Raw genomic sequence first — 27,405 nt, forward strand, 5'->3', positions numbered from 1 at the left:
ATTAACACAATTATAGAGATGAACCGCGAAAGGTCCACTTGAAATGTTGCTTTATCTCTTAAAGCAAATATGAGAAACTATTAACAATCATTTAATCCGGTCGGAGGGTACCCTCCTTCAAAAAGCTGTACACAGATCTCCATAGCAGCTTAATTTCAATTAGCCAAGAACCGGAAACAGCCCAAATGTCTATCACCAGAGCAACAGACGAACTGTGGTATATTCTTTACCATAGACTACTATTCAACAAAAGAATGAACTATTGGAATACAAAACAACATGGATTCCTCTCAAAATAATTATGTTGAGTGAAAGATGCCAGAAAAAAAGGAGTATGTTATCACTGTATTTGCATTTAACACCAGATAATGCAAACTAATCTACAGTGATACCAAACGGGTCAGTGGGTGCTTGGGGAAAGTGAGGCAGAAGGGGAGGATTATGAAGAGGCATGAGTACACTTGCAGGTGTGATGAATTTGATGGTGGCAATGGTTTAGTGGGTGTACAGTGTCAAATATATCAGATTGTACACCTGCAACAGGTGCAGTGTGTTTAATGACAATTCTGCTTCAATAAAACAATTTTTTTAAATTAATAGTACTAGGGTCTTGGGCCAGGAAGCCTGGCCTTTCTCCAGAGCTTCATGGATTGCAAACTATTGCTGAAAACAAGCAAGGGGCAAACCCTGAATGAAGGTTGAGTTGGCACAGCAGGAAGTCTCTCTTCACAGAGCAGCCCTAGTTAGAGAGTCACAGATTCTCCTTTGCCTGCATGTAAAGAAAGCAGTAGCAGAGTGCACCCCGTCATGGTACATCCAAGGATGAAAGTTGGATGAATTCATGGCTCGGGCAGAAAGAGAAACTCATATCCCATCACATGTGTAGAATGTCTTTGTCAGCAACTGTCATTTGAAATGTGAAGTGAGAAAACTGAATATAGCTTCTAAACTAAATTCCTATATATGCCCTGAGAAATCCAAAATGTCTTTGTCAGTCTGGTAACCAAATGGCCTTTTTTCAGGCATGAGCAGGTGGTGAGATGGCAAGATGAGCCTGGGCCTGAGGTCATGCAGGCTAAGGTTTGAGTCTTGGCTCTGGCACATTCCAGCTGACAACTTTCCCTCTCTCTATGTCTTCCTTGATCTAGAAAATGGAGATTGTGTTGTTGAAAGGATTAAATGAGGATGCATGTACAGACCACTCACTCGGTAAACAGGTGTTTGTTTTTCCTGCAACCAGTTCCACGGTGAATTGTACCGTTCCCTCAAGGCTCACTGGTTAAAGCACTTTGCAAAAGAATCAGTCAACAAACACCAATTCCAGGGTCCCGTCCAAGATCAGTTACCTTCAGGAATAATCTAATCATTTAATGCCTTTCAGGGGATGGGAAATCCATTTATAAAATGTTAAAAAAAAAAAAAAAAACTTACTGACACCATCACCAAACACCTAAGATGTATGGGATATATTTGTACCTTCTGTAGAAGGAATATAAGGAAATCAGAGAGTTTATGAAGAAGACAAAAAGTACATGTAATCTTTGAACTAAGGCTCAAATCCCAATAAGAAACATCATATAATAATGTTTACTTTCTGAGATCCACTTGGTTTTCAAAATTTCCTTCCAAATTCTGATGGCAATTCATATGTTTCCTTCAAAGCTCTGGGCAAAACATGGAAGACAATGTAAAGAAATATTTTTTGTATATGAAATGATTCATTGAATGTCTTCATAAATTTCATGAAAATTCTTTCTTCTTTGCATGTTTCCGTTGTGTGATGAAATGAAGACCAAAGAAAGAAAAAGATGGGTAATTTGAACTTTTTTTAATGTTCTGAAATATAGTGCATTTTCCCCCACACATTTACATGCTCATCTTTTACAAAGTATTTTTACATGTAAAGCCTGGGATAAGCCAGTGACTCTTTATGGATGTCTTATTTAAATGGGAGGAATTGATCAATTGCTCAGTAGCAGAAAAGAACTCTCAAATCAAAATCACTGCATGAGATGAGCAGGTGAACAATAACTTGATCAGCGGAAGTGTGTTCTATAAAACTCAAAAGCTTTTCAAAGGAAAAACATAAAAACACAGAGCTGTGATGCAAGCATGTTTTAGCAATTCCTTAAATGTCATTTGTGACGGGAAGTTGTCTGTCTGAACGCATACTCGTGTGTGCAACCAGCCTAAGTCTGGAATGAAGCAGAGAAACTAACTTGCCCCTTGGTTCCAAGGCCAGCTTGAATGGGGAGAAGGCCCCCTGTACCTTGGGGAGCTCAGTAGTAAGAATCCGGCTTTGGTTCCTGTAATTGGTGAAATAACGAACTGTAAACTCGGATTGATTGTGTGACCTGAAGGACTGCCAAAATCACGCATTATCGGTTCCTACGGCCTTTAAAACGTTTTCGTATCCCTCCGTGTGGATTTATGGCATAAACTAGAAAGGAAAACCTGATCCTGGAGGACAGAGCTAGAGAGAACCCTATTTCACTTTTATCTGCAAAAAGGCACTGAATCAATAAGTATAATAATAAACACAGTTAATCATGAGCTACTTCCCTTTCTCTTTTCTCACATCTTCCTTCTAAGATGTTATTTTTAAAGCAACTTGAAAGAAAAGATTTGTTTAATATAGAGTTTCATTTTTTAATTAAGAAATTCTTCTTGTAGGGGGAGGGTATAGCTCAAGTGGTAGAGCGCACGCTTAGAGCGCAAGAGGTCCTGGGTTCAAACCCCAGTACCTCCATTAAAAATAAGTAAGTAAATAAAAACCCAATTACCTCACCCCCCAAAAAAAATTGTTATAAATAAATAAATAAGTAAATTACCTTCCCCCCCAAAGAATAAACAAAAAAGTAGGAGAAATATTTCTTGTAAAAAGTAGAAAAGAAAAACCTTGAGAACTGAAGCTTTGACTCGGTTACAACACGTACGTATTATTCCACTGATTTATCCCACGTTGCTATTTCATAGATCTTCATAAGGGGGTTATTTGTAGGAAAAAAAAAAAAGACAATTCATCCTTCTTGCTGATTGGCACTTATAAGACCACCAAAAACACTGGTCAATACCAGCAACTCTTGACAATTAACACTTTTTCACTAAAGTAAAAACCTATGGTCACTTGATCCAGTTAGTAGCCCCTCCACAAAGCTAGACTTAACTCCCATCCCAACCTTCCATTTCAGAACTAAAATATATGTCAGGTCTTTTCTACCTTTCAAATTTCTGATAAACATTGAAATTAGTTTCAAGTGTGATATTCTTTAGGAGCCCATCAGGAAAGAGGTTGAAACTTCCGGAAGCTTTGTAGCAACACAGTGACTCTCGACAAGGCATGTAACAACAGCTTTGGGTGCCCCGTGTCCTCTGCTGTCTACAGGTCCAGCTCCACCGAGATGCAGCTCACAGCCATCTTTAAGAGAGACAAAGCAGAAATAAAAAGCTCTGCGAGTGATCACCTATCTTTTGATTCCAACAAAATTGAAAGTGAAGGAGACCCCCATGGGACGGTGGAGGAGGACAAGCAGACGGAAATCTATCCCACAGCTTTGGAACTCAGAAAGCTGATCATCAGAGCGCTCGAGGAAGACCAGTCCTTGGACGTGGGGGCAGTTCAGTTCATGGATGGTCAGTTGGTGATTCCACAGTGGCAGAGAGACTAGGAGGCTTGAATGTTTCACGGGCACTGTCATTTTAACTTGGGTCTTGTAGAGTCAGTCATTTCTGTGATATACACATCATGTATGGCATCATCTGTGTCTCTCCTCACTCCCTCGTGGGTCTCATCTGATGAGCCTTTTGTGACCACTTTGCACCAAAAGTAGCTCTAGGGGAGCCAAGAGCTTCAGTTCAGTCCAGCTCATGCACAGTCATCCAGTAAAGCCCAGGTGGAGAGATGAACCCAGGAACAGTTCTGTGTCCTTTGGTCAACCCAGATTCCCTCATCTAGTAAATTGGTCGGGTCTCAGAAGGAAACAGATGGCACATTCGAAGTGGGATAATTTGAGAAGAGTTTGATAAAGATACTGTTTATAAAGGTTTCCCTAATGCCCAAAGGAAAGGACAGTTCCCTGGGGCTAGAAGCTGCAAGACCTCATCGCTATCTCCTGGCCTGAAGGGGTGCTTCATGATCTAAGACTTCCCAAAGACAGAGACCAAGGAACCCCTGACAGAGTCCATATAAGGCAACCTCCCGGGGCAGAGAGTAGTGGGGAGAGAAGAGAGTGGAGCTAAAGACGCCAACAGATAGTCAGGCAAACTCAGGATCCTGGAACTTTTCAGTACACCCAGTACTCCTGGCATAATCCACAAGCCCTGGAAATGCCCTTGCAGTGTGACACTGCATGAAACTAACATTCTCTGTCAGACCTGTTTTTCTAGTTCGAATAGTCAAACTCAACTCTGGAAAATGTTACCAAGGTCCCTTGGGACAAGATGTAGGGCATGTCAGTAAGGATGTCAGTAAACATTAAAATCATCTTGGTTCACTTTTGAATTGCTAGGTTTGACAAGGCAAGGTGAACTTCAGACTCATCTCAGGGACCACCTGGCAGTCTGGGTTGGTCTTCCTGGTTAAATCTTTTGAGACAATCTGAGAATCGGGCTTCAGGATAGAAGTAGGTTTCACAAAGACTCACAAATGGTCCTTGGCTCAGGGATTTATTCTAGCCATTTCTTTCTTTGTCGCCTTAGTTATATTTTCATCCCCACTGGCGTAGCCAGTCAGCCTGCCTGCTTGGTGTAAATGTGTAGAATAAAACTAAACACCCTAAAAATCCACCTTACTAATCATTCTCATCCCTAGACGTGCAAGACACACCCCTTGCATCTGTGCTTCAGTGTATCACTCAGATCGATGACCATTAGCTTGTTTGATGCTGGTTTCTTGATGATTTGTGCCACCACTCCTTAAGAAGTGATTACTGCCACATTTTACAGCCCTATTTTACTGCCCCAGCCACACACAAAAAAAAAAAAAAAAAAAAATGAAAGAAACACTTCAACCTTGTGATTTTTCACTCTCAGAAACTGTTGGGTCATTGCCAGACTTCCATCCTGATACCTCGTCAGTGCTGCCCACACTCCTTGCTGATATCACAAAGGTGAGTTTGTTGTCCTTTTGTTCTTCAAATAGGAACAAAGTCTCAAAACCTTCCACCAGAAAAAAATCAGCTTGAGGACTACACAGAACAAAATTTCCTTTGCAATCAATGCTAAACAGAATTCTTTTCTGTTTATTACTACTCGGTTACTCACCTCCAGTATCTGTGTTAATAAAATATAATGCAACTTGCATTTCAAATATCCTTAAATTCAAAGTTTCCTCCAACATATTTAGAGCTTTGTTTCAATTAGTTAGGATTTGCTGTTTTTGTTGAAACAAATACATGTTCATGAACTGAAAAGAACACTTAAAGCAGAATATATTATTTAACTTTGACTTTCCAAAATAAATAGGTGAGTAAACATATGTTAGTTACTTAGTTTGTTCTTAAGTCTTAAGGTCTTACCCATCTATTTACTTATGGGGTTTTCATAAGTATAAATGAATGTCATAGGAAGTAAAAATAATGAATTCAGTAATAATTTTTGTATTTCATCTAAAGCTGTGTTCATTTAATTTATGCTGAATGTTGTCACTGGGGTGTTCATAAATGGAAGTGCTGATTAAGCTCTGTTCTCTTTTTAAATGAAAGAACTCATGAATTCTAACGTGATTGACGCTGTTTCAAAGTATTTTGGTTACTAGTTAACCCTACACAGGCAGACTCAATTAGCCAAGAAGCCAATTTTACTACTGTATCCATTGCACACTTTTCTTTCCAGGGCATGTTTCTAAAACCAGAACCTACATCGGAATCCACAATAGATTCAAGTCAACTACAAAATGATTTGCTTAAATTTAAATGAAAAGAAAAAAAGTACAGAGTATAGCCCTTCTCATATACAGAGCCCTTCTTAACATCTGTCTTTCTAAATTCATTCTTCAGGATGCTACTTTGAGCCCGGAACTTCCTCTTGGTCAACCCAGGCTTGAGACAATGGACAGAGCAGGACACGGTCTACCTGGTGAGTTCCTCCCCACAGAGTTTATCTATGTTAGATGACAATATTCTCTTGGAGGTTTCCATCTATGACCCTACCTCAAAGACCAGTGAGAAAGTCATCCTCGACCCGGGAGGTTTGCTCCCACCAGCGTTTCCAATAAAACCACCCTCTTCTGAAGAGGAGGTCACCTCGGTGTCCTCCCCTCCACTCTCATCCCCAGTCTCACTGAGAGCACTGACAGCCCTTTCCTGTGGATCTGGTGAAAGACACTGAGACCACAGCAGCACCAACTGCTGCCCACACAGGACGGCCAGCTCTACTAGGCTTCAGACCTGAGTGTCCCTCAGCACCAGGTAGGTCAAAAGGCCCACGTCCATGACAAGGGGCCATGGCGACAGAGGATTGCACCCTTATAATCAGTGTTTGGGTTCCTATTCGCCGCATACAGGCTGACCACTGATACTGTCTGTTCTGCTAGGTTTATGTGTTTAGTGCCAATCAGCATGTGTGTCATCGATAAATAAGGATGTCAGTAAACATTGAAATCCTCCTGGTTTGCTTTTAGAGTTCCAAGAATGTTTACTTTTGAGGCAATGGGGTCAAAATTCCTCACAGTTAAAGAGACATCTTTATCAATATATGACAACCTTAAAAAAAAAAAAAAGAAACATTCTGCAGAAGAGTCTTTTTTTTGGTACAAAAAGTAGCTGGTTTAGTGTCTCAAGACCCTCTGTGCTTCCCACTTTGTACAGCTCTCTGGTGCAACTCTAAGTAGAAATGTCTTTAAGGAAGCATGAACCCCAGGATACAAGGCTGCTCAGGAGGCACTGTGATTCTAAGTGCAAATGCTAGTGGAGATTTCTTGTGGCTGATATTTTACATAGAATTGTTACTGTCTTAGTTAAGGCTCTCTTTACAGAATTCTCTGGGTTTTAAGTGGTCTACCTCATTCCTGTTTTCCTCACAAACCTTGTGTGAAATTATGATGCAATTTTACTGAATCCAAGCTTTTTCACAAAAACACATATGGCTTGACCCTACACAGATTGTGTTTGGTTTGCATGATTACCAGTGAGTACACATTAACTGCATGGTACAGTTACCTATTTCGACATTACAAACCATCCCTAAAGTTAGTGCCTTGAAACAGCAGTCATTTATTTTGCCCATAAATCTGAAATTTGGGCAGAGATCAGCTGAGACAGCTCTTCTCTGCCCCATGTTGTCAGCTCAAGTGTGTTCTTATTCCTTTTTCTTAAACTGCACTGAGCACAGTGTCTGGCACATGCTGGAGTTTAATGACTATCTGTTCCTGATCAACAGGTCAGTTTTATTGGGCCCGTCTGTGTTTACAGTGTCGGACTGTAAACTCCTGGAGGATGCACCTGTCCCTGTGTCGGTCCTCATGCATCTCCAGAGACAGCCTCCCGTGAAAGGTGATATTCCTCATTGGCAAAGATTTTTGTCCAAACGAGAGCGCTGATTAACTGTAATCAGCCCTGCCACATGGGCCACATTAACCACCACATGGATTAACCTGTGGGCATGAAGTGAAAGAAATATGCAATAAGCCACTCTCCTAGCCAAAAAATTTGATATCCTCTCAACCAGAAGGGCCTGGCCAAGATGTTATTTAAACTGCTTCACTTCAGGATGAAAGGATAATAGTTAAGACTTGGAAAGAGTTGTAAGAAAAACTTAGTTGAACTCTAAACCACTGGGGTCACTATTTTTGCCTTTTCTTCCTTGTACATCTAAACTGAGGACCAAACAGTAAGTTTTCCTTGCAGAAATATGCTGCTTCTAAAAATAGTTCAGAGAGGTCCATGAAGAAAATGTCATCTCAAAGAAGGAAGGGACAGCCATGATGTGTGATTACACTCCATCCTTAGGGCATCTTCACAAAGCCCTGAAAGAGAGAGAGAGAACAGAAAAGTAAATCAAATTCCTTCCAGCTCTCAAATTCGATTATTCTAGATTTAACCCAGCTGTCAGGTGAGACAGTACTGTCCTCCAAATTTTATATTTGGAAAATTCAATGCCCTGCCCCCAGTTTGGGCAGTTCCCAAGAAAACGTGCGTTCTGATTTTCTGCCCCCAAATTGTGCTATTATCCCCTCTCCCTGCTGCAGTGCTGTTATGCCCTCATTCTCTCAAACCTCTCTCTCCTCGATGACCACCCTTTTTCCAGGCTCTGCCCAACTCCCTCCTCAAGCTGTGATCCAATTTCTCATGCAGAGTAGTGGCCTGTTTAATCGCTTTTCCACATTTTCGTGAACAGAGACCACATGTTTTTAAGATAAATCCCACCACTTCTGCAAGAGCAAAAGCAAGCAGAAGCAATTGTCATTCGAAATTGCATCTTTCCCTTCCTTCTACACTCACAGTCCTTCACATGGACACTCTTGCATACACAGTCAGCTGAAGCCACATCTCAGCAACTTCATCTCACCTTAGGGCCCCCATTTCTCCTTTCCCCTCTCCTTGGGGGAGCTCTCTTTTTCCTCCATCATATCGTATATGTTCATTCTCCATTTTTATCTCATATGGCGCTAGGAGACTTGGGTGTCCCCACGGGTTCCCTATAGCTTCTCTGCACATCTTTAGATGGGAGACTGGCCACCATGTAGGTGAATTCCAGGGGCACCACAGGCCACCGATCCAAGCAAACTCTTCATGTGCCGGTAAACCACAGAGTAGAACGGATTTCAACAAGTTCACTTAACTAGTACTGGAATGCTGGGATGCTGCGCTCATTTATTTACTCATTCAAGAAATATTTACGCTCTGCTTATTAGGTACAGGGGATAAAATGGTGGGGTAGACAAAGTATATCCACTCCATGACTGTTATGGTTAGTGTCCCCCAAAACAGACCTTGAGATGAGGATTTGATTAAAATGAGTTTGTTTCAGAGGTGATCCCAGGGGACCCAGTAAAGGAACAGGGAACTGGGACAGGGAAGGGAAGGAAGCGAATACAGCCAGTTAGCCCCCCGACCACTGCAGCTCACCGGCAGTGTGCTGGTCAGTGTTCAACAGCCAATCTCAAAAACGGAAACAAAAAAAAACAAAAAAAGTGGGATCCATATGCATACAGAAGTTTATCATGAAATGTTGCCAATACAAAGGCTATGTTGATACAAATCCACAAATAATAAAATATACGTATTCTTTATGATCAGTTCTACATAGCCATTTGGCCCTCCTAAAGAAGTAGTGTTTAAACTGACATCTGAATAGCAAGAAGGCAAAAATAGCAACTGGGGAGGGAGTGGAGAAGGATGTTTTGGGGAGAAGGGAGTAGCTGAAGCTGGAAGTAGGTGGTATATTGAAGGAAAGTGGAGGAAGCCAGTGTGGCTGGAGCACAAAGGGGTTGGAAAGTGTTAGAGAGAAAACCGTGAAACCCCAGAAACATCAGGCTCTATGAGCCCTGTTAAGAACATTGGAAGGGCGTAAGCATGGGAAGGACATAACAGATTTGAGTTCAAACAGACCTCCGGCTGTACTGTGGGAAATCAGCTGGAGGTGGGCAAGTGCGAGTAATCAGAAGAGCCTTCACAGTAATCCAGGCTGGAAACGTGGATGGTCTGCACTGGGTGAGAGAAGGGGAGAGGGATGAAAGCGAGTGGATTTGGGTGGTATTTAAGAGGTAAAACTGTTACGAAGCATTCTGAAGCCACGAACGGTTTCGGCAAGAAAGCTTGCCCTGGTTAATTAATGACCAATGTCTGTTAGAGGCCCATTGGTGGGCAGAGGGTTATAGGTGTCTGCGTGTCTGCGTGTCTGCACTAGGTGAGGGAGCCGGTCTCGCGACGCTTTCAGATGTCCTTCCCGTTACCACCTTACGGTCATGCGACCAGTGAGGACGTCCCGGGAGATGCCAGGCTTGGCGGGTTCTCAGACCTTTGACATGCTCACTGCCATCACCTCCATCTGTTTTTGTTGGTTCATACTTACATAAGGAGGAAGATTGATAAATATCCATTCATCCAGTGCTTTTGATTGGTCTGTTGAGTATTTGACAGAGAAGAGAAAAGGGGAGGTTGATAAATACAGAAAACTGTGCCACATAAACAGGTAAACATACTGATTCACAGGGACTCAGGACTTCTCCTCATGTCCTGCTTTAGGAAACTATTTCCAAGATCACTTTACATCTACAGAGCTGATAGCACCTGTGGCAACTCGATTCCTCAACACATCCCAGTTTAGAGATTCCAGTCCAAAAGGGCGGTGAGGGATCTTGTCCCACGTCTAGTGCAAAGCTTTCGGCGTATGAAGGGGCCAGAAGCAGAGGAAGAGGGGAGGAAAAAAGGGATACAAGAGATGTTATTATAAAATAAAATAAAATAAAATAAAATAAAATAAAATAAAATAAAATAAAATAAAATAAAATAAAATAAAGTAAGGTAAAGTGAAATAAAATAAAATATAAAGTAAAATAAAATGAAATAAAATAGTTAAAATAAAATAAAATAAAATAAAATAAAATAAAATAAAACAGGACTACTTTGGCTAATAGCGACTGGAGAATGCCTCTCCGGTCATCTGTGTTATACATGAGACACCAAATTTCTTCTCACCCTCGAGTTTAAAACCTAATGGAACACATATTCTCTCTCCCTCTCCCCCTCTTCCCCTCCTTCTCTCTTTCTTTGACAAATCAGCACAAGTCAGAGAATAGGGGTTTTCAAATATGTGTTGGGAAGGCCTCACTTAAGTGGTTGGAATTTTACACAGAGATAAGTTAAATGTTCAGTACATGTATCAGTCAGGGTCTGCAGAGAAACAGAACCAACAGGACGTGTGTGTGTGTGTGTGTGGAGAGAGAGAGAGAGATTGATTTTAAGGACTTGACTCGTGCAGTTGTGGCGGCTGGCAAGTTCAAAATCTGCAGAGTAGGCTGGCAGATCAGAGACTCGGGGGAGAAGTCCGCTGACAGAAATCCCATTTCCTCTGAGGAGGTCAGGTTTGTCGTTTTTCTTTTTTTAAATTAAAGCCTTCAACTGATTGGGTGAGGCCTTCTCACATTGCAGAAGGTAATCTGTTTTACACAAAATCTGCTGATTTAAATGCCAATCTCATCTAAAAAATACCTTCAAAGAACCAGCTAGAATGATGTTTGACCACATCTCCAGGGACCGTGGCCTAGCACACCTGACATATAAGATTAACCATCATAGTAGGTCTTGAATGAGCTTAGCATAGTAGGTAAAAAACAGAGGGTGCTCTGTACATTAGGTCAGCAGGAAAAAATGCAAAGCCAAGACTAGAACAGGCAGAATCAGGCCATAATTTGACAATTCACCTGGTGCAGCGAGAAAGCAGGGTTTCCTGACGGTGTACCTTTAGTCATAATGTGAACGGTGTGATTGTCATTAGTGATTGGTGTTTGGGTTGGTATTTGTGGAGTCAGAAGGAGCCCAGGGTAGAAGAGGGGGCAGGAAATAAACAGTACAGAGAACATTGTTCAGAAGAAAACCCTGAAGAGAGAGGCACTGGGGTGACAGGGGCCAGGTGGTCAGAGTGGCATCTAACCAATTCTGTAGCCACCCGATTCCACCGTGTACCCCTTCTCGAGTGACTGGGACATGGCGTATTCATAGCTGCAAGGATTTCTGTCTCATGTCCCCTCATCTTGACCCACACGAGGTAACATTAGGATTAGGGCAGGAAGGCAAATGATCTTCTGATCCTCTTGCCCCTTTTTACAGAGCGGAAGGCACTGGTTGTGCAAATGGTTTGAGACCAGAGCATAATCAGGCGCAGACATGTCAGCTTTGAGACTCTGGGGAAGAAATGTTCCCTGGGTCTTGTTATGGAGAATCTCAGGTTTACAATCTGATCAGCATTTTCATCAAAGAAGGAGCTCTTGCATGGAGGAAAAGTGACATTTTAGCAATCCTAAGGTAGAAATTGCCAGAGCATTTATAAGGAAGTTGGGAGTTACAGATAGAAACTGCATGAGTATTTCCTTCATTCTTATGTTTTAAGAAATAAAATTGCATTTATGAAGGTATCATAGATTACAAATTGCATGCAGTAGTCAGTTTATAGAAGGGAGTCTACAAAGGCAACAGAGCAAACCAGCATTGTCATGTACCTCTACTCAAAGTGACAGGTACCAGCATCCATCTGACCTTAAAAATGTAAATGTCAGTAGAAAACCAACTGTGGTTACCAGGAGGGGAAAGGTCGGATGGGGGAGGGATAGACTAGGAGTTTGGGATTAACAAATACACATTACTATATATAAAATAGATAAACAACCAAGACCTACTGTATAGCACAGGAAACTATATCCACTTTCTTGTAATGAGACATAATGGAAAAGAATCTGAAAAGAAAAAAATATATATGTATATGTATAACAGAATCACTTTGCTGTACACCTGAATCTAACATCATAAATGGACTACACTTCAATAACAAATGAGAATTTTTTTTAAATGTAAATGTCAGGAAAATGGAAACCTCATCTTAAAATAGACCCCTGCAGTAATCTCAGAGAGAATTGAACATCTTTTGATCACTAAGTAAACCGAAAGATAAGAGGATTTTCTTCTACCTCTATTTTTTTTTTTTTTTTTTTTTTGGCTTGGCAATGAATGAGATAGAAAAATAACAACTCTCTCATGCTCCTTGGCAAGTTCTCCATATTGTCAGGTTCAGTAAAATCCTTGCCAGAGCATATATATTAGGTTTATGCTATTTGGAATGTTGAAACAGGTGCTCATCCACAGAATTTTAATAAAATGCTCACTTAAGTATCATTCAAACTCAGCATTTACAAAACTTACCAAACTTCGCCTATAGATGAAACAAATGGAAGCATTTGCAGAGAGATAAATGAATGCATTGATTTGTATTTATGTGCATGTTTAGAGTTTAAGAAAATGTACCTCTTTGGGTTCTCAATCCAGACCTTCACTCTGCAGGATGACAAACTCCCCATGGATTTGAATCAATGCAAACATGGGAGTTTGCAATAATTTTAGTCTGGCACTTTGGTTGTATATTTGTGACATTCTTGAACGATCTTTCAGTCCATTTCTTCAACCTTGAAAGCTGGGGTGACTCAAGGGTGCTACACAAATGAGATGCACCACTTTTTGTTTTAAGGATCTTTTGTGTGTCAAATGCAAGTAGAGGTAGTTGGACAGGATGATTTACAATATTCAAGAAGCAGAGCAGGAATTATTACAGCTGGGCAGTGAGAGGAGGAGGAAGGCTGGGAGACAGAAAACAAGATGGAAAGAGGGCAACTGAAATACCTTAAGGAGCCCTATAATTGTGGGAACTGTTTGTTTAATCGTGGGATCTGGAGGGCAGCCAGAGAGAAGCTGCATGAGGATAGAGACCTAGGGACCAGGACAGTGGTGAGAGGTGCCGGCTGGCAGGAAGGGACATGTATCATCAGTGCTGGGGGTGCGGGCTCCCTGACAAGGAGCGGGGGCTGCCTGGACCCGCGCCCTAGGAGAATGCACTTAAAGAGTAAAGGCTGATTAGGGACCAGGGGTGGAAATGAGCACCTACTCTACAGGGAATGGAGGAAAGCTAAACTGATTCAAGGAGGCAGATTCACCCTTTGCAGTTGGACAGAAGTGCACTGCTACTAGGCTGTGTACCTGCAATCTGCCAACTTTCTTACAAACTGCTTTTGTGATCCCTGCATTGCTCTGAGAAGCAGAATATTTTGAACGACCGTCCATGCAAATGAGAGTGAGAATCCTCAGCAAGACTTTAGTGTCAGACCGAAATCCAGACAGAAGTCCTCCCCATCTTCCTGGGGGATGACAGGGCGGGAGGCTCCCTGTCGTGGGAGGCACTGGCTGAGGGCTGGGCTCTGCTCCACCCTAGCTGAATCCTTTCCCTAACGCCCTTCCCAAGGAGGTTCTTCGGAGCCCAGGGGGAGTGAAGCATAAGCCAGGAAAACCAGGAGACTGGGGCTGCAGTACCTAGATTCCAACCACCTTAATATTCATGGTGGAAAATGGAAACTGCTTCTTGGCATGATTGACCTGTCAGTGCCCTTCATTCCTGGTGAAAACAGAAAAAAGAAAAAGAAAAAAAAAAAAAAAAGACTTTGAGAAAACTTTCCTGAGACAATACTACATTAGAAGTCTCACTTCTGGAGTAATGGGATCCATTATTTCATCATATACGAAAGAGATGAACCCCTCCTAATTCCATGAGTCTCATCTGAGGCTTTTTTGGGTTTTAGGCTTGTTTTGTTTGCTTTGTGGGTTTTTTTTTTTTTTATTGAAATATAATTCATCTGCAGATCCTGAACTCCTATTTTATTCCTCCCCGCCTTGTGTTTGTTTTTTCAGCCTTCACACACAAGGGAATGAATTTCTCAATTCATTTTTCCCCGGGGAAGTCTCATTTTCTCTCCTTATGGCAAACATTTTCTGCTTCCTCTTTTGAAGCAGAGGCCAAGTCAGAGATCCAGTTTGACAGAGGATGCTGTTTATAGCAATAACCCTGCAAAGTGTCTTTCAGCCCTCTTCCTCGATACATCGATAGCCACCGTGCTTGATCAGGACAAGTTACAAGACAGCTGTCAATCTCTTCGACTCTAGGGCCACTTTCCCAATTTCAAGTTTTCTTGGCAAACCCATGCTCTACAATAAGTATCTTTATGCTGATTCCCATCTAGAACCTTTTCTTTCGGGGCCTCACCACCAATTCAGAGCCAATTTGCCCAGGATTCAATCGACCTGGTTTTTTCCCTCAGACTTTACTATAATTATTATTAAGACCTTGAGTCCACCCTGGGATGTTTTTTCTCTCAACTCCTTAGAATCTTCCTTTTGTGAATTCCTGCACAGACTGCTTGGCCTTTTCTCTTTCTTCTTCCTCTCAACCTAATCTCACGAAGGTTGGCATTTTTAAAGGCAAACAATGGGCAACATGGGGCTTTACATAGAGTTGTATCTTTTTTTAATAACTTTTTCTATTTAGTTCAAAATATGGGAGGATATTTTGCTAAGTGTATACAGGGGTGCACATTTTTCCCTTTGCCTCAGAACCCAATAGGCCCAGCACTAGCAGAACTCAGTCTTGCTAAAATTGTGTTCTCTGAGCAGAACTGCTCTCCAAGCTTTGTGGCGCCGGGTCATGACGTAGTGGGGTTGAAGTAGTCCAGACAACGGCATAAACAATACGGATAGCTTATAAGGATAGCAAAAGGTTTGTTGTAAATCACTAAAGCATTATTTTGGATGAGAGTGTATTAATTTTTCCATGCATTCATTGAAATATAAATACTTTTCAGTAGGGTTCTGGAATCCACGTTTGATTTTTTTTCTTCCCTAATGACCTAGCCTGTCTATTTAAGATTATAATCCCTGATCGGATCCCAGCTGGAAAATCCTGGCTGCCTGTGCATTGTCCCTGGATTGGCTAGTCGATTCTGCTGCCTTCTACCTCCTCATCCATCCCGAAGCCGTGTCCTGGGCCCCTGTGCTCCCTGCCCTCCGCATCCCCTCTGCTGGGGCCAGCCTTTCAAAGTCCCTTTTTGGTGGGAACGATTCTTCCTAAACTGACCTGTAACAGTCAGAATCTAACCAGAAAAGAACAGACATCAGGTTGCCACTCTTATAGGTCAAAGCAGCCAAACATCAGCAGTTTTGAATAGCTCCAAATATTATTTACAAGAAAGAGAATTTAATGCGAGGAATATGTTAGGTGGCAGAGGAGCTAAGAAGCCAAACAGGAGAGAGAGGCTGCCCACAGATTAAAAGAGCAAGTGTATCTACCCTCCACCCCAACCCCAACCCCAACCCCAACCCCAGGCTTGAGAGACAAAAGTTGGAGGCAGTATCACTGGGACCCAGGGGCCAGCTCACCCGAGGGAAGCTGGAAGCCTAGAACACCTGTCCAGTGGGAGCTGGAGACACAGAGGACAGAGAATTGTTGCAAGAGCAGGGAGTTGGGGCGTGCAGGGAGGAGCAACATGTTGGCCAATCCCAGCCAGAAACCGGATGGTACAGAGGCCTTTGAAATGGTTCCTACAGGGTTCAGCACCCCAGCACCACCTCCCTGAAACAGCGCAGAGGGCAGGGCAAGAAATGCCTGAGGGATCAGTTCAGAGCCCAGATCATAAGGGGTCCCACTGTTAACGGATGGAGGGATCCCTTAATTAGGAAGCCTACCAAAGTGTGGGTTCTTGCCACCGCTGTGGAAGAATTCGCACAGCCGCGGCAGAGGGACTAAGTGAACAGCTGCTCTACTGCTCAGAAGGCGAAATGGAAGGAAAGTGCTCAAGCAGAGAGAAGGCAAGAAAAGCACTTGACCCTGGAAGAGGCTCCTGAGCAGGGAGCCGTCCGCCAGGATGGGCAGTAGAGACAGCTCCGGCTTGGGTCGGGCCACGTGGACTTTTACAGGAGGCTTCTGCCTTCATGTCCTCCTTCCTGGTGTGATGGAGCCAGTCAGTCCTCATATGGGCTATTCAGTCCTTGTATGGGCTTTTCCGGTTGTTGTCATGGCCGTTGTCACTGTCGTGGCGCTGGTGGGTGGGTGTGTCACTTAGCATGCTAATATATTGCAATGAGTGTATAATGAGGCTCAAGGTCCACTGGAAGTCAAATCCTCCACCATCTTGTACTGGGTTCTAACCAGTTCTTGTTTCTTCTCTGCAGCTGCCTCCTGAGACTTAGATACGAGTAATCGAGGGAAGGGCAGGGGTATGACCCTGGGGCCAACAGCCTTGGTAACAAGAAATACAGCTGCTTTTAACCAAAATGGCTGCAATCTGGTGGACCTAGCATCAACCCCCCCAAAAAAGAATCTCCAAAGATTCTGTTCAGCCATGAAAGTTTTAAAGGAAAATGAAGGAATAATCTCAGTTAATGGCTGAGCTAGGTGGTCAGAGTTGTCATCCCCCAGTGCCTGCAGGCTTGTCCTGATCAACTGCTTGAGCCTGCTCTTCTGCGACTGAGGGAGGCCTTGGGAACTCAGCTTTTCTATAAACTTGGGGAGGCGGCTTCACAGGGTCCTGCTCCCTTTCACCATTATCCAGTAGCAATATGGAACTTGTGGTAACATCATGAAACATTGCTCAGCCAGAACCAACCAGGAGCTCTTGCTGTCCAGTCACTTCGTTTCCAGTATTGTGGGAACACACAGGTCATCGTACTTCAGAACCATACCTTTATTATTTGCACTTAATTAAAAACAGAAGGCTATCTCCCTATGTAGTAAGTAATTTTTTCAGTTGCAACAGAATTGCTTTTTTTCCCAGGGAAACAGCTCCTTGTGTACCCAAATCTGTCCATTTCTGTAAAGTAATAAACAGCAGATTCACCCAGGATAGTCCTCATGGCTGCTGACACCCTCCTGATGTAGTTACTCATCGCAGCTGCCCTTGAATGGAAGCAATCTCACTCCATCTTTTGACATCAGCTCTTAGCATTATCTTGTTTTCCTCTCCAGGGACACTCTCTGGATGAATGGATGGATAAAGGGATGGATGGCTGGGTGATGGAAGATGGATGGATATTAATGATAATGATGATGTCCCTGGATTTTCCATCAGGGGAGGCGCCCAGCATTTCTCTTGGTGGCCGCGGGAGTCATAAAGTGCCACGGTTCATACAGAGTCATAGATGCAAAATGTGAACCTCCTCAGTGCAACACTTTATCTTCAAACCATGAAGTGTTAAATTAAAAGTAGAAAGGGATGATTTGCCCAAAAAGATATTCATGATTCAGGCATTCCTCACTTCAGGTGAGGAGAGTTTGAATACATTTTCTTTATTCAGATAATAAATAATGAAGTGTTGCCTGAGTTATTCAGATTCTGTTGTTAATGTTACATTCCCTCTGCATTCAGCCTTTGCAGGATGCTGTAAATCCTTCCCCACCCCCACCCCCTACAACCTCCTATAGAGTTGAATTTTTTTACGGCTTAATGTTAATATATGATTAGGTTCTGATTTCTTCAAATATAGTTCATTACTCTTAATAAATCTTGCAAATTGTTCAAAAATCCATTGTAAAATAAAAGCAGATGAAATATCATATTTTAAGTACAGTTGTCAATACCAGGGGCATGAAATTAACCAGGCATCTAACACGCTAAAGGCAGTTTAAGTGCTCTTTATGGATCACTTAAGGATGAGTAATGCTTAGAAATTTGAGTTTGAAATAGCCCTAACTGGAGCTATTAAAATATTTCCCCAGAAGTTCTTGCATCTAAACTGTCTTTTAAAAACAGAAATTTAGAACCAGTCTCTTGCATTCTTTCCTTCTTTACACGTAATGATTCCCCCTAGCTGATAAAAATGTGATATTCTTTAGTAATGTCTTCAAAATATGTATTTACAGAACCAGCTTACAGAATGCACTGAGGCAGGAAGTGATTGTTTTAAGGGGCTGAAATACAAATATCTTCTTCAATGGTAATTTGGCAAAAACCCCTCATGCCAGTTCTCTTCCTGGGGGGAAGTTATATTCCATTAGGAAGTAAGCAAAGAAAGACGTTAACCGGCTTGAGTTGACAACGTCCTGGAAATTCAAACATACTTTTTAACATGTATTTGCTTTTTAACAAGTTCTATAGATGATATATGGCAGAAATGTCATTTTTTCCCCAAAATGACATTCATCAATATAAAAAAACAATATTTTAAATGTCAAATGGAAGAACGTTTCTAAAGGAACGTCAATATAATCATGTTACGGATTTCTTACTCTTCAGAGTAAAAAGCTACTGCCTAAAGTTGGATTTCCTTGTCTTTAATAAATTAATTGTAAAGTTCCCTTATTTGGACTTCACAGATTTTGGTATTACACGTAACTGTTCATGTAGCTCTTCTTAACCAAAGTCTTTACCAGAAAATTATCATAAAGAGGCACCTGTGGATGAAGTAGGACCTAGGAGGACTGACACAGAAGAACAGTGTTGTTTTATATCTTTCTCAAGGGCAGACCCAGGCTGGGCTGCATCACTGTGCTTAGGTCCCTGTATTTCCCATAATAAATTGTAGAACCTCTCCTCTGCCAGTGTTCTCATAACTGTCCCCTGAATCAGAATCCCTGGAGGGCTTGTTAAAACACAGATTGCTGGGCCCTTCCCCCAGAGTTTCTGATTCAGTAGGTGCGAAGTGGGGCAAATTTGCATTTCTCACAAACTCCCCGGGGACTCTGGCACGGCTGGGGAGGGGCAGGCAGGGCATCTTAGGAAAGCCTCGCTCCGCAGTAATGGTTCTAACTGTAACTTACATGTGGGCTGTAACACGTCAAAGCTCTTTTATGCTCTTTGATGGAATTGATATATTGCTGACCCTTGCTCAAAGATGCACAGGATAGCTCTTCTCTCCGTTTTAGATTATAAATGAGAAACACCGAGGCTTCCCCTCCTGTGTTCCCTGTCTCGGTGAGTACAACCTCCATCAGTGAAAGTTCTGGAAATGTAGACATCACCCAAGACCCCTTCTTCTCCCTCCATTCACATCCAGCCACGGTCCACGTCACGCGTGCTCCCCGTCTTGCAGGTGCCCTGCTCCCGCCCATCTCTGCGCCTTTGCACACACTGTTTTCTCTTCCTGTTATACCTTGAGACTCATGTTTAAATTTTTCTGGAAAAATGTTTCTTAAGGTTTGATATTGTTGCCAGGAAAAAAACAGCCTCTGTGCTCTGCAAAACAATTTCAGATTCAGAGACAGAGTTTGGGGAGTCTCAGAACAAAGCAGCTTATTGTTAGCCAGGCAGAGGGGAGTCACAGCAGGCTGATGCCCTAGAGATTCTGAGTCCATTTTGGGGCTGGTGTCCTGAGGTTTCGTAGAAAAGCTGTGCGGAACAGAAAGACGACAAGAAACAGGCTGTTTTTCTGGGGTGCTGTATCCTTAGTCTTGACGCGTCCACCCAGCATCACTTAGACACTCCGGGGGGGTCTGTTCATTCTTCTGAGGCTATCAGCCCGTGGCCACCTTCCTGGAACACAGCTCCTGGGTTAAAGGATAAGCTATTCCTGGTAGAGAATGTATGCGGAGTGGAGAGTGTAAAAAGCAGCTAAGCAAGTGAAATAGAGATGAGGGGCTGTCAAAGAAAAGAGAAAAACAAGTTGCAAGAATTTTGCATCAGAACAAGTTAGCAAACAGCTTTAGCAAAGCCGTTTTGTTACTTAGTTTCCTGCTCTTTCAATATATAACATTAAACCAGGATGAGTTAACCTGTGATACATAGCGAATATATTTTGTCCCCTTTTTATTATTCATGAACCCAGTTTCCCCTTCAAATTTGGTAATTCTGCGGTACCTCTTTTTAAAAATTCACCATTCCCTAAGTGTGTGATTGTGCCTGGAACAACCTTGCTTGACGTACAGGCGGACGTTTGGTGAGATCTCCTCTTCAGGTGGGAATCTGAGTAGCTAACCCCCAATACCATGTGGAATCAGAGTCCCATTTCTCATACCGGATTCAACCTGCTTTTTCCTCTTACAGGTGCTCTGCCTCTTCGGTCTTCCCACTTTTCCATTAATTTCAGCAAGAGCCTCATCAAGGAGGCCTGGGGCTGAACAGGGTGAGCTGCTCTCCTGGGAAAACATTTACTGCTAACAAATGTGATTACTCTTTTACTGTGAGATTTTATGAGGAGTATAAACAAGAATGTTGCTAAATTGTCAGACATAATTGTTAGAATGTAGCTGATGTAATTTCCCTTATCTTGAAATTTCCAAAGTCTGTGTTTTCATTGAAAGAAGGTCTCTTGGATCCCTTGCTTAACAGCCACTCAAATCACAGTGTCTGGACTCCCCCTGAACAAAAGGGGGAGGGGGAGGGGGATGGCATTGTCAGTAGACCTGCATGTCGCCTTGAAGATAGTTAAACTACCTGGAAAATAGGATTTAAGTAGTTTAGAGATTCATTATTGAAAAGTGAAAAGCTGACCTTTGGTTTCGTATCACGTGTTAGTAAACCTGCATGCACCTGATTGGCAGGGTCATTGTTCTGTGTTGTAAGTAGCGTATAATTCACAAAAAGCCACTTTACTGGATGTCTCCATGCCCCACCCCTTTTCCATCCAGCTTCTCTTGACATATATTAGATCCAGCACCCCGTTAACCTACCACTTGCTCCTTGAGACCATGGATATGTTGCCCCAATGCCAACCTTATTAAGTATCCATCACTGCTATTGCATTAAGAGTTTTCTCATCCGTCCATGCCTCAATTTCTTTATCTGCACAGTGGGGATGATAACGCCTTATAACTTGGACGTAACCTTTAGGTACAATAACAAATACATAGGAGGTGCTCAGTCAATTGGAGCTATTGCCATATTTTCAGCGACTGTAAGCACTGAGGCAGCCAATGTATTCATCTTGTTCGTTGCTGCTGCCTCAGTGCCTTGTGAGTACTGGCAGTGGGTAGATACTGAGTAATTGCAGCTGAGCCAATGCAAGTATGCGCACATGAGTGAATGAATGAAGCCCTGGCAGAGAGGCAAGCATCAACAACTTTTGGGGGGGTTTTATGGAAATGAAATGGCCATGTTAGGAAAATGGAACTTCAGTGAGCCTGTCTTAAATTAATTCTGAATAGGTTTTAAGTTTCCTCATCTTCGGATTCTTTACCTGTAAGTAGGATAACCGTATCTAGCTTGCCCTTCTCAAAGAGGGGTTAATAGACATTAATGAAATACAGAATGAGCACAAAGAAGAGAAAGCAGTAACAAAATACACCAGCAGTGAACTGGGACTCATTAAAAGGAAAGATGAGAGAAAGAACTAAAATGCAGAATCTTGAATGCAGCCCACGAGATGCCCGGCCTGTGAATGTCAGAGATTTGGGAGAGAGGGAAGCAGACAGACAACACACAAAGCGGAGGCAGGAGAGAGAACCAAGACAGAAGGCCAAAGAAAGCTTGCATCTATGGAGTATTTGAGTAACTGATGTTGACTCAAATAAAAGAGTTTGGTTTGGTAGGGGAAATAAGTTACAGATATATATGCAATGTAATTAACTTTTATAATATTTATTAAAACCTTTGAGGATCATTTTGCATAAACTATGTAGAAATACTTGGCGTGGTATAAAACGTCAGACAAGTATAAAATGACTTGGTATTTCATAGCTGAGCCATCACAGTTAGTGAGTGCACCATGACATCACCCCAAACTTTGAGACTTGGAAAACTTAAAGTCCCTGCTTAAAAACAGAGTTTGCGTTTTCCTATCGGAGGAGCTAAGAGCTCTGTGGGGTAGAGTGGAAAGTCACAACACTTCACAGGTTGTTACCAGCACTGTTAGGTCTTTGTCCATCTCGGATTCTTTACGGAATGGTGTGAGGTTTCAATAAGTAAAATTTATATTTAAGTCTTTGGCCATAAATCCTAATTTGCCAATTTCCAAACAGTTAGTAAAACCTTGAGAAGAGCTTGATTAAATCAATTCATAATCTTATCAACTCTTTCATAGAATTGGGTCTTTCTATTATGCTTTAAACTACAAGAATATTATATGTTATTAACATCACAGGAGTTCTATCCATTATTTATTGCATGCTGTATGTCTTAAAGGAGCAACTTGCCTTTGTTGTATCAAATAATTTTTTTAAATGCCACTTCCTCAAATGTACTGGTTCTCAATCCTGACTGCACTGTAGAATCCCCTGGAAAGAGTTTCAGACAGACCAGTGCAGGGGCCCCCTCCCCAGGGTCTAACTGTCTAACTCCACTCCGTTGCAGAAGGGCCCGGATACTGATACTGCTCTGAAAGCATCCCCGGTTTCTAATATTCACTCAGGACAGAGTCTCTCAGCCTTTTGATTCATGTTCTCCAAATACCTCAGTCGAATTCCATTAACTGCCTTTGGAATGGTAAAGAGTAATTTTTTTAAAGTAACTTTTTTTTTTTTTGGTGTAAAAGATTGCTTTTGTGTCTAGGCACTCATCCAACACAAGGGCATAGGAGAGGTTCGGAGCAGAGCCTACAGGAGGAGGAGGTGGGGGCAGAAGACTGACTGGGTCAAGGGTGGAAATTGGGGGTTGTGGAGGCAAGTACAAGCATGACTCTCATCCAAATATAAAATGAACAGGAGGAAGGGTATAGCTCAGTGGTAGAGTGTGTACCTAGAATGCACAAGGCCCTGGGTTCAATCCCCAGTACCTCCATTAAAATAAATAAGTGAGTAAACCTAATTACCTCCCCCCTCAAAATTTTTTAAAACAACAAAAAAAGATTTTTTAAAAAGAGTAAATACATAAAAATAAACAAATACAAAAATAAAAGGAACGCACAGCAAAGGTTTTATTTAACTCATTTGTTAATGAAGGAACAAATAAGATGTTAAAGTTGGTTCAGAAGAAGTTCTAAAGACAGGCAGGACACAGGCCAGAGAGCCACAGATGGCAGCCGTGGGCCTCACCCAGCCTACCACTTGTTTCCATACAGCTTGCAAGTTAGGTCTGGTTTTTACCTCTCTAAATGGCTGAAAAAACTCAAAAGGGTTATAATATTCTGTGACATGTGAAGATACTCTGAACTTCAGTGTCAGTACCCAGAAGTAAGTTTTCCTGGAACACAGCCTGCCCCTTGATTGACTCTGACTGTGTTAGAGCTTACGGCCGCATAGCTGGGTGGTTGCAATCAAGACATGTGAACTATACTGCCTAACATTTTTACTATTTGGCCCTTTTCAGGAAAAGTTTGCCAACCCTTGATATAGGCAATCAGGAATGCTGACACAAATGTGCAAATTGATGCAAAGCGGGTCAAAATCTACCCAGCAATAACATACAATGTTTGGAATCCTCTCTTCCAGGGGAAGGGAACCAATGGCCTCCCCATCAGACCAACCTCGCTTGCATCTCCATGGACTAGAATTACTGCGTTACCTTCAGTGTCCTGTGGCTTATGTAGTTGTAAAAGAGCCCAGTCAAAGACAAAAGCACAAAACTCTCTAAAATTAGATTACCCCCCCCCAAAAATCTGCTAGTAGAGACTCAGAATTCCCTTTAAAAACATCCAGAATTCTTGTAAACCCATTTCTCAGTCTTTCACAGTTATTCCTACACAAACTAAACCACGTCAACTTTTTCAAGACACCTGAGGAACTCTCTGAGCAGATCTCACTGTCTTCCAGGCCCACACAGGACATGGCCAGCATCCCTTGTCTAACCCGCATTCTCGGCATCCTCTGGATGTTGCCACAGGCCACTGAATGACCACCACTGACTGGCCCCCAATAGTCGGCTTCTCATTCACAGACCAAACCTGAGTCCCTGCTGGGCTCGTGCAGTCCTCTGTGCAGGGAGCACTCAAAGGAAGGTCCGGCTCTGCCCTCAGGGAGCATATGTCCCCACACAGGCATTTCCAAGCCATTGGAGAGGGTTTGTTTTAGATCCAGTTCCCCTGTGATTTTACAGCTTCTTACTTTCCCAAAAGAAAGTGCAACATCCCTCAAAACTTCCCATCCACACTGCGTTTCTTTCATTTATGGGTAGAAAAGCAATCCTGCATAAAAATCAATATTCTCCGATATTCTCTGGTCCTCCTTAAAAAATGCGTGTTTGACTTTTAAATACACTTGATTTTCATTTAAACTGTTGCATATTTATTGCACTTAAGAAAATCCTCATTAACCATACCTTCAGGGTTTTGATGACAGTCTGAGGAAAACTTTTTGTGAGGTAAACAATTTTCCAAATTTGAGCTAAAATCTTTGCATTATTTCAAAAAATAGCTCTTGCTTTGATCTTCACCATTCACAGGCAAAACTGCTGACGGTTGGTCTCGGAGGAGACTCACACCTGAAGCCAGACTTGCTTTTCCAGGGTACACCAGTTTGGTTTCTACAAATGGTCACAGTTTGGGGTTCAAAGAATTGCACTTGCTGAATTTTGCTTTCTTGCACCATGTTTGGCTTTGCTCCTGGGCCCATCCTTAAAGCCAGCAGAACCACAGAAGACAAAAGAGACAGTTTCAAATGGGCACCAAGCCCTTCCTGTGGCTATCCCCAGGGGTTCTGCACCGAGGGGGCAGGCAGAAACACACAGCTCCCAAGTTCTCCTGCAATGGGTTAGACTGCGTACTTCTCCAGCTGCTGCCCAAGGGTCAGAAACTTCGGAGCTCTGTGTCAGGAAGCGGTCACAGACAAATATATATTTCTCATTGTATCACAGCTACTTACTACTCGGAACTTTCAAATGTGAAGGATAACTTGACTTTTGGAGTGTCTTACTCTGCCATTTCTACTCTCTACTCTCTGTTAGAACTGCATTTGAATATACAATTGTCTCAAAATAAGAAGTTTAATTTTTTTAAAGCCAAGTCACATTAAAGTATTCTGACAAAGACAGCATTTTGCTATCTCACACCTCCCCACTCTGCAGACTACTTTCCAAAAGCAGACTGTTTTAACTCAGCAAGCTATTTCTTCTGGCATTTATTCTTGCCATATCTTTAAAATATATATACCTTTTGATATTTTGTATATTACTTATTGACTTATTATTGGAAATAGGGATTTAAGTTTCTTACAATACTATCTCCTCTCAATATACTGATAACTATTACTAAATCAATATTCAGTGTTTACATTGTATATTCACATTTTAATTTTTGCTAATTTTATGGTGTAATGGTATCTTGGTGTGATTTTTAAAAATTTCTTTTATTGAAGTATAGTTGGCTTACAATGTCATGTTAATTTCTGGTGTACAGTATAGTGATTCAGTTATGCATATATATATATATTCTTTTTCATAATCTTTTTTATTATAGGCCATTACAAGGTATTGATTATATTTCCTTGTGCTATACATAGTAGGAACTTGTTGTTTAAGTAAAGTTATTTTGAGTCTGTTTTGCACACCTCATGATGAACTAAACGTCTTTGGTTTTTAGGGACTGACTTCTCCACTGCAGTATAAAAACTTAAGGCTAGAATCGCCTGTGTTACTGCCACATCTTTTGCATAAGAATCTGATGAAAGCATAATAATTTAAAGTACATTTATAAGTGATGGTAAAGTTTGGATGGTATTTTTATTTCGAAGGAATTGACTGTAGCCTTAGTAGTTTCAGTATCAAGCCAAGAGAGAGTAGGAGGCTTTTAAAATCAGACTTAAATGGGGTTATTAGACTCAGCAGAGCAAAATACAAGATACCCAGTTAAATTTGAATTTCAGATAAACAACAAATAATGTTTTAGTGTAAGCATGTTCCAATGGGAGTATCCTGTATTTTATTTAGCAGCCCTACGTTTAAATAGCCAACTGTTGTATCCATGAAATAACTTGGTTGGATTTACTGTGAATGTGAATGATTAATGCTAAGATGCCACAAAGGGAAAGAGTTAGAAATTCATGTTTGTCGGTTGATGACATAATGCAGCAGACAGTTTCAGTCTGACTAAAGTCTATATCGGGAGAACAGTATGAGTAATGAGATGCTGGCCCAGGGCAGAATGAAGACATTGGCCCTGGTGCTTCTTCTCTGCCCCTGATCATCTGGAGGAGCAGAGAGAGCCCATCACAGGCACACAGATTCAAATGCCTTTCCCCACGGCACAAGGAAGTCAGATCAAACCACCGATAGTACTCGAAGCCCTCCACTTACTCATCCCAGATCCTCCCATGGATGTCTTAGTCAGCTTGGGCTGCTGTAACAAAACATCATAGCCTGGATGCTTAAACAGCAGAAATTCATTCCTCACAGTTCTGGAGCCTGGGGAATCCAAAGTCAAATTGCCAGCTGATTCAGTGCCTGGTGAGGACCCTTTTCCTAGTGAGCACACTGATGCCTTCCTGCTGTGTCCTCACGTGACAGAGAGAGGTCATGGCTCTCCTGTCTCTTCTTGTTTCTAAGGGCACTAACCCCATTCATGAGGGCTCCACCCTTATGACCTCCTTACCTCCCCGAGACCCCACCTCCTAATAGCATCACATTGGAGATGAGGGACTTCAACTTATGGATTTGAGGAGGATGCAAACATTCGGCCCATGGCAGTGGAGATTTGAACAAAACTACACATGTATATCCAGAGATATCTTGGTGTTAGGAACCATCGTTTCTGACAGTTGAGTGAATAATGGGGAGACACACTTAGGCATCCTCCCCAGGCAGAGAGAAGAGAGGGGGCTTCTCTGAAATCTGGTTACAACTCGCCACAGGCAGGTTTTATTTTAAGAAACTAATAAAAGTAATATGATTCCACCTTTCAGAGCAGTTTATCACTTGGAATTTCAGTTTGTAAATTAGCTGAGAGTCCAAAGATTCTATCTGCATCCAGACAGTTCATTCATCATGCTTAGCATTTGGATTTCAACACAGCTTTCCCACATATTTGCCAAAATGCCACTGAAGTAATCACAGAAAGCTCCCTGTTTTGATCTACCTAA

At 42.0% G+C, this 27,405-nt stretch overlaps 1 protein-coding gene, 1 long non-coding RNA gene and 2 other non-coding genes across 6 annotated transcripts in view; 3 read left to right on the forward strand and 1 right to left on the reverse strand.

The window, feature by feature from the left end:
* The window catches only part of IMPG1 (interphotoreceptor matrix proteoglycan 1), a 101,384-nt gene that overhangs the window by 46,865 nt on the left and 27,114 nt on the right, over nucleotides 1-27,405 (forward strand). Inside the window, exons 9-12 of the mRNA XM_010972875.3 lie at nucleotides 1,792-1,812; nucleotides 3,386-3,633; nucleotides 5,032-5,108; nucleotides 5,997-6,075. Coding sequence (XP_010971177.3) covers nucleotides 1,792-1,812; nucleotides 3,386-3,633; nucleotides 5,032-5,108; nucleotides 5,997-6,075 — 425 coding nt within the window. The remainder of the gene's footprint in view (nucleotides 1-1,791; nucleotides 1,813-3,385; nucleotides 3,634-5,031; nucleotides 5,109-5,996; nucleotides 6,076-27,405) is intronic.
* Nucleotides 1,814-27,405, reverse strand: part of LOC141578382 (uncharacterized) — a 43,234-nt gene continuing 17,642 nt past the window's right edge. The window contains exons 3-5 of one of the 3 annotated variants that reach the window (XR_012508755.1): nucleotides 12,335-12,391; nucleotides 9,549-10,061; nucleotides 1,814-7,963 (exon numbers count right to left, since the gene is read on the reverse strand). This is a non-coding gene — a long non-coding RNA (uncharacterized LOC141578382). Of the gene's footprint in view, nucleotides 10,062-12,334; nucleotides 12,392-27,405 lie in introns of all 3 variants that reach the window. The other 2 variants (XR_012508756.1, XR_012508754.1) reach the window with 2 other exon arrangements.
* TRNAS-AGA (transfer RNA serine (anticodon AGA)) lies at nucleotides 2,676-2,749 on the forward strand. Its single transcript has one exon. It is a non-coding gene; the product is annotated as a tRNA-Ser (tRNA).
* Nucleotides 23,103-23,176, forward strand: TRNAS-AGA (transfer RNA serine (anticodon AGA)). The gene has a single exon. It is a non-coding gene; the product is annotated as a tRNA-Ser (tRNA).

The sequence above is a fragment of the Camelus bactrianus genome, chromosome 8 (assembly GCF_048773025.1).
Source record: "Camelus bactrianus isolate YW-2024 breed Bactrian camel chromosome 8, ASM4877302v1, whole genome shotgun sequence".
Classification (NCBI taxonomy): Eukaryota; Metazoa; Chordata; class Mammalia; order Artiodactyla; family Camelidae; genus Camelus; species Camelus bactrianus.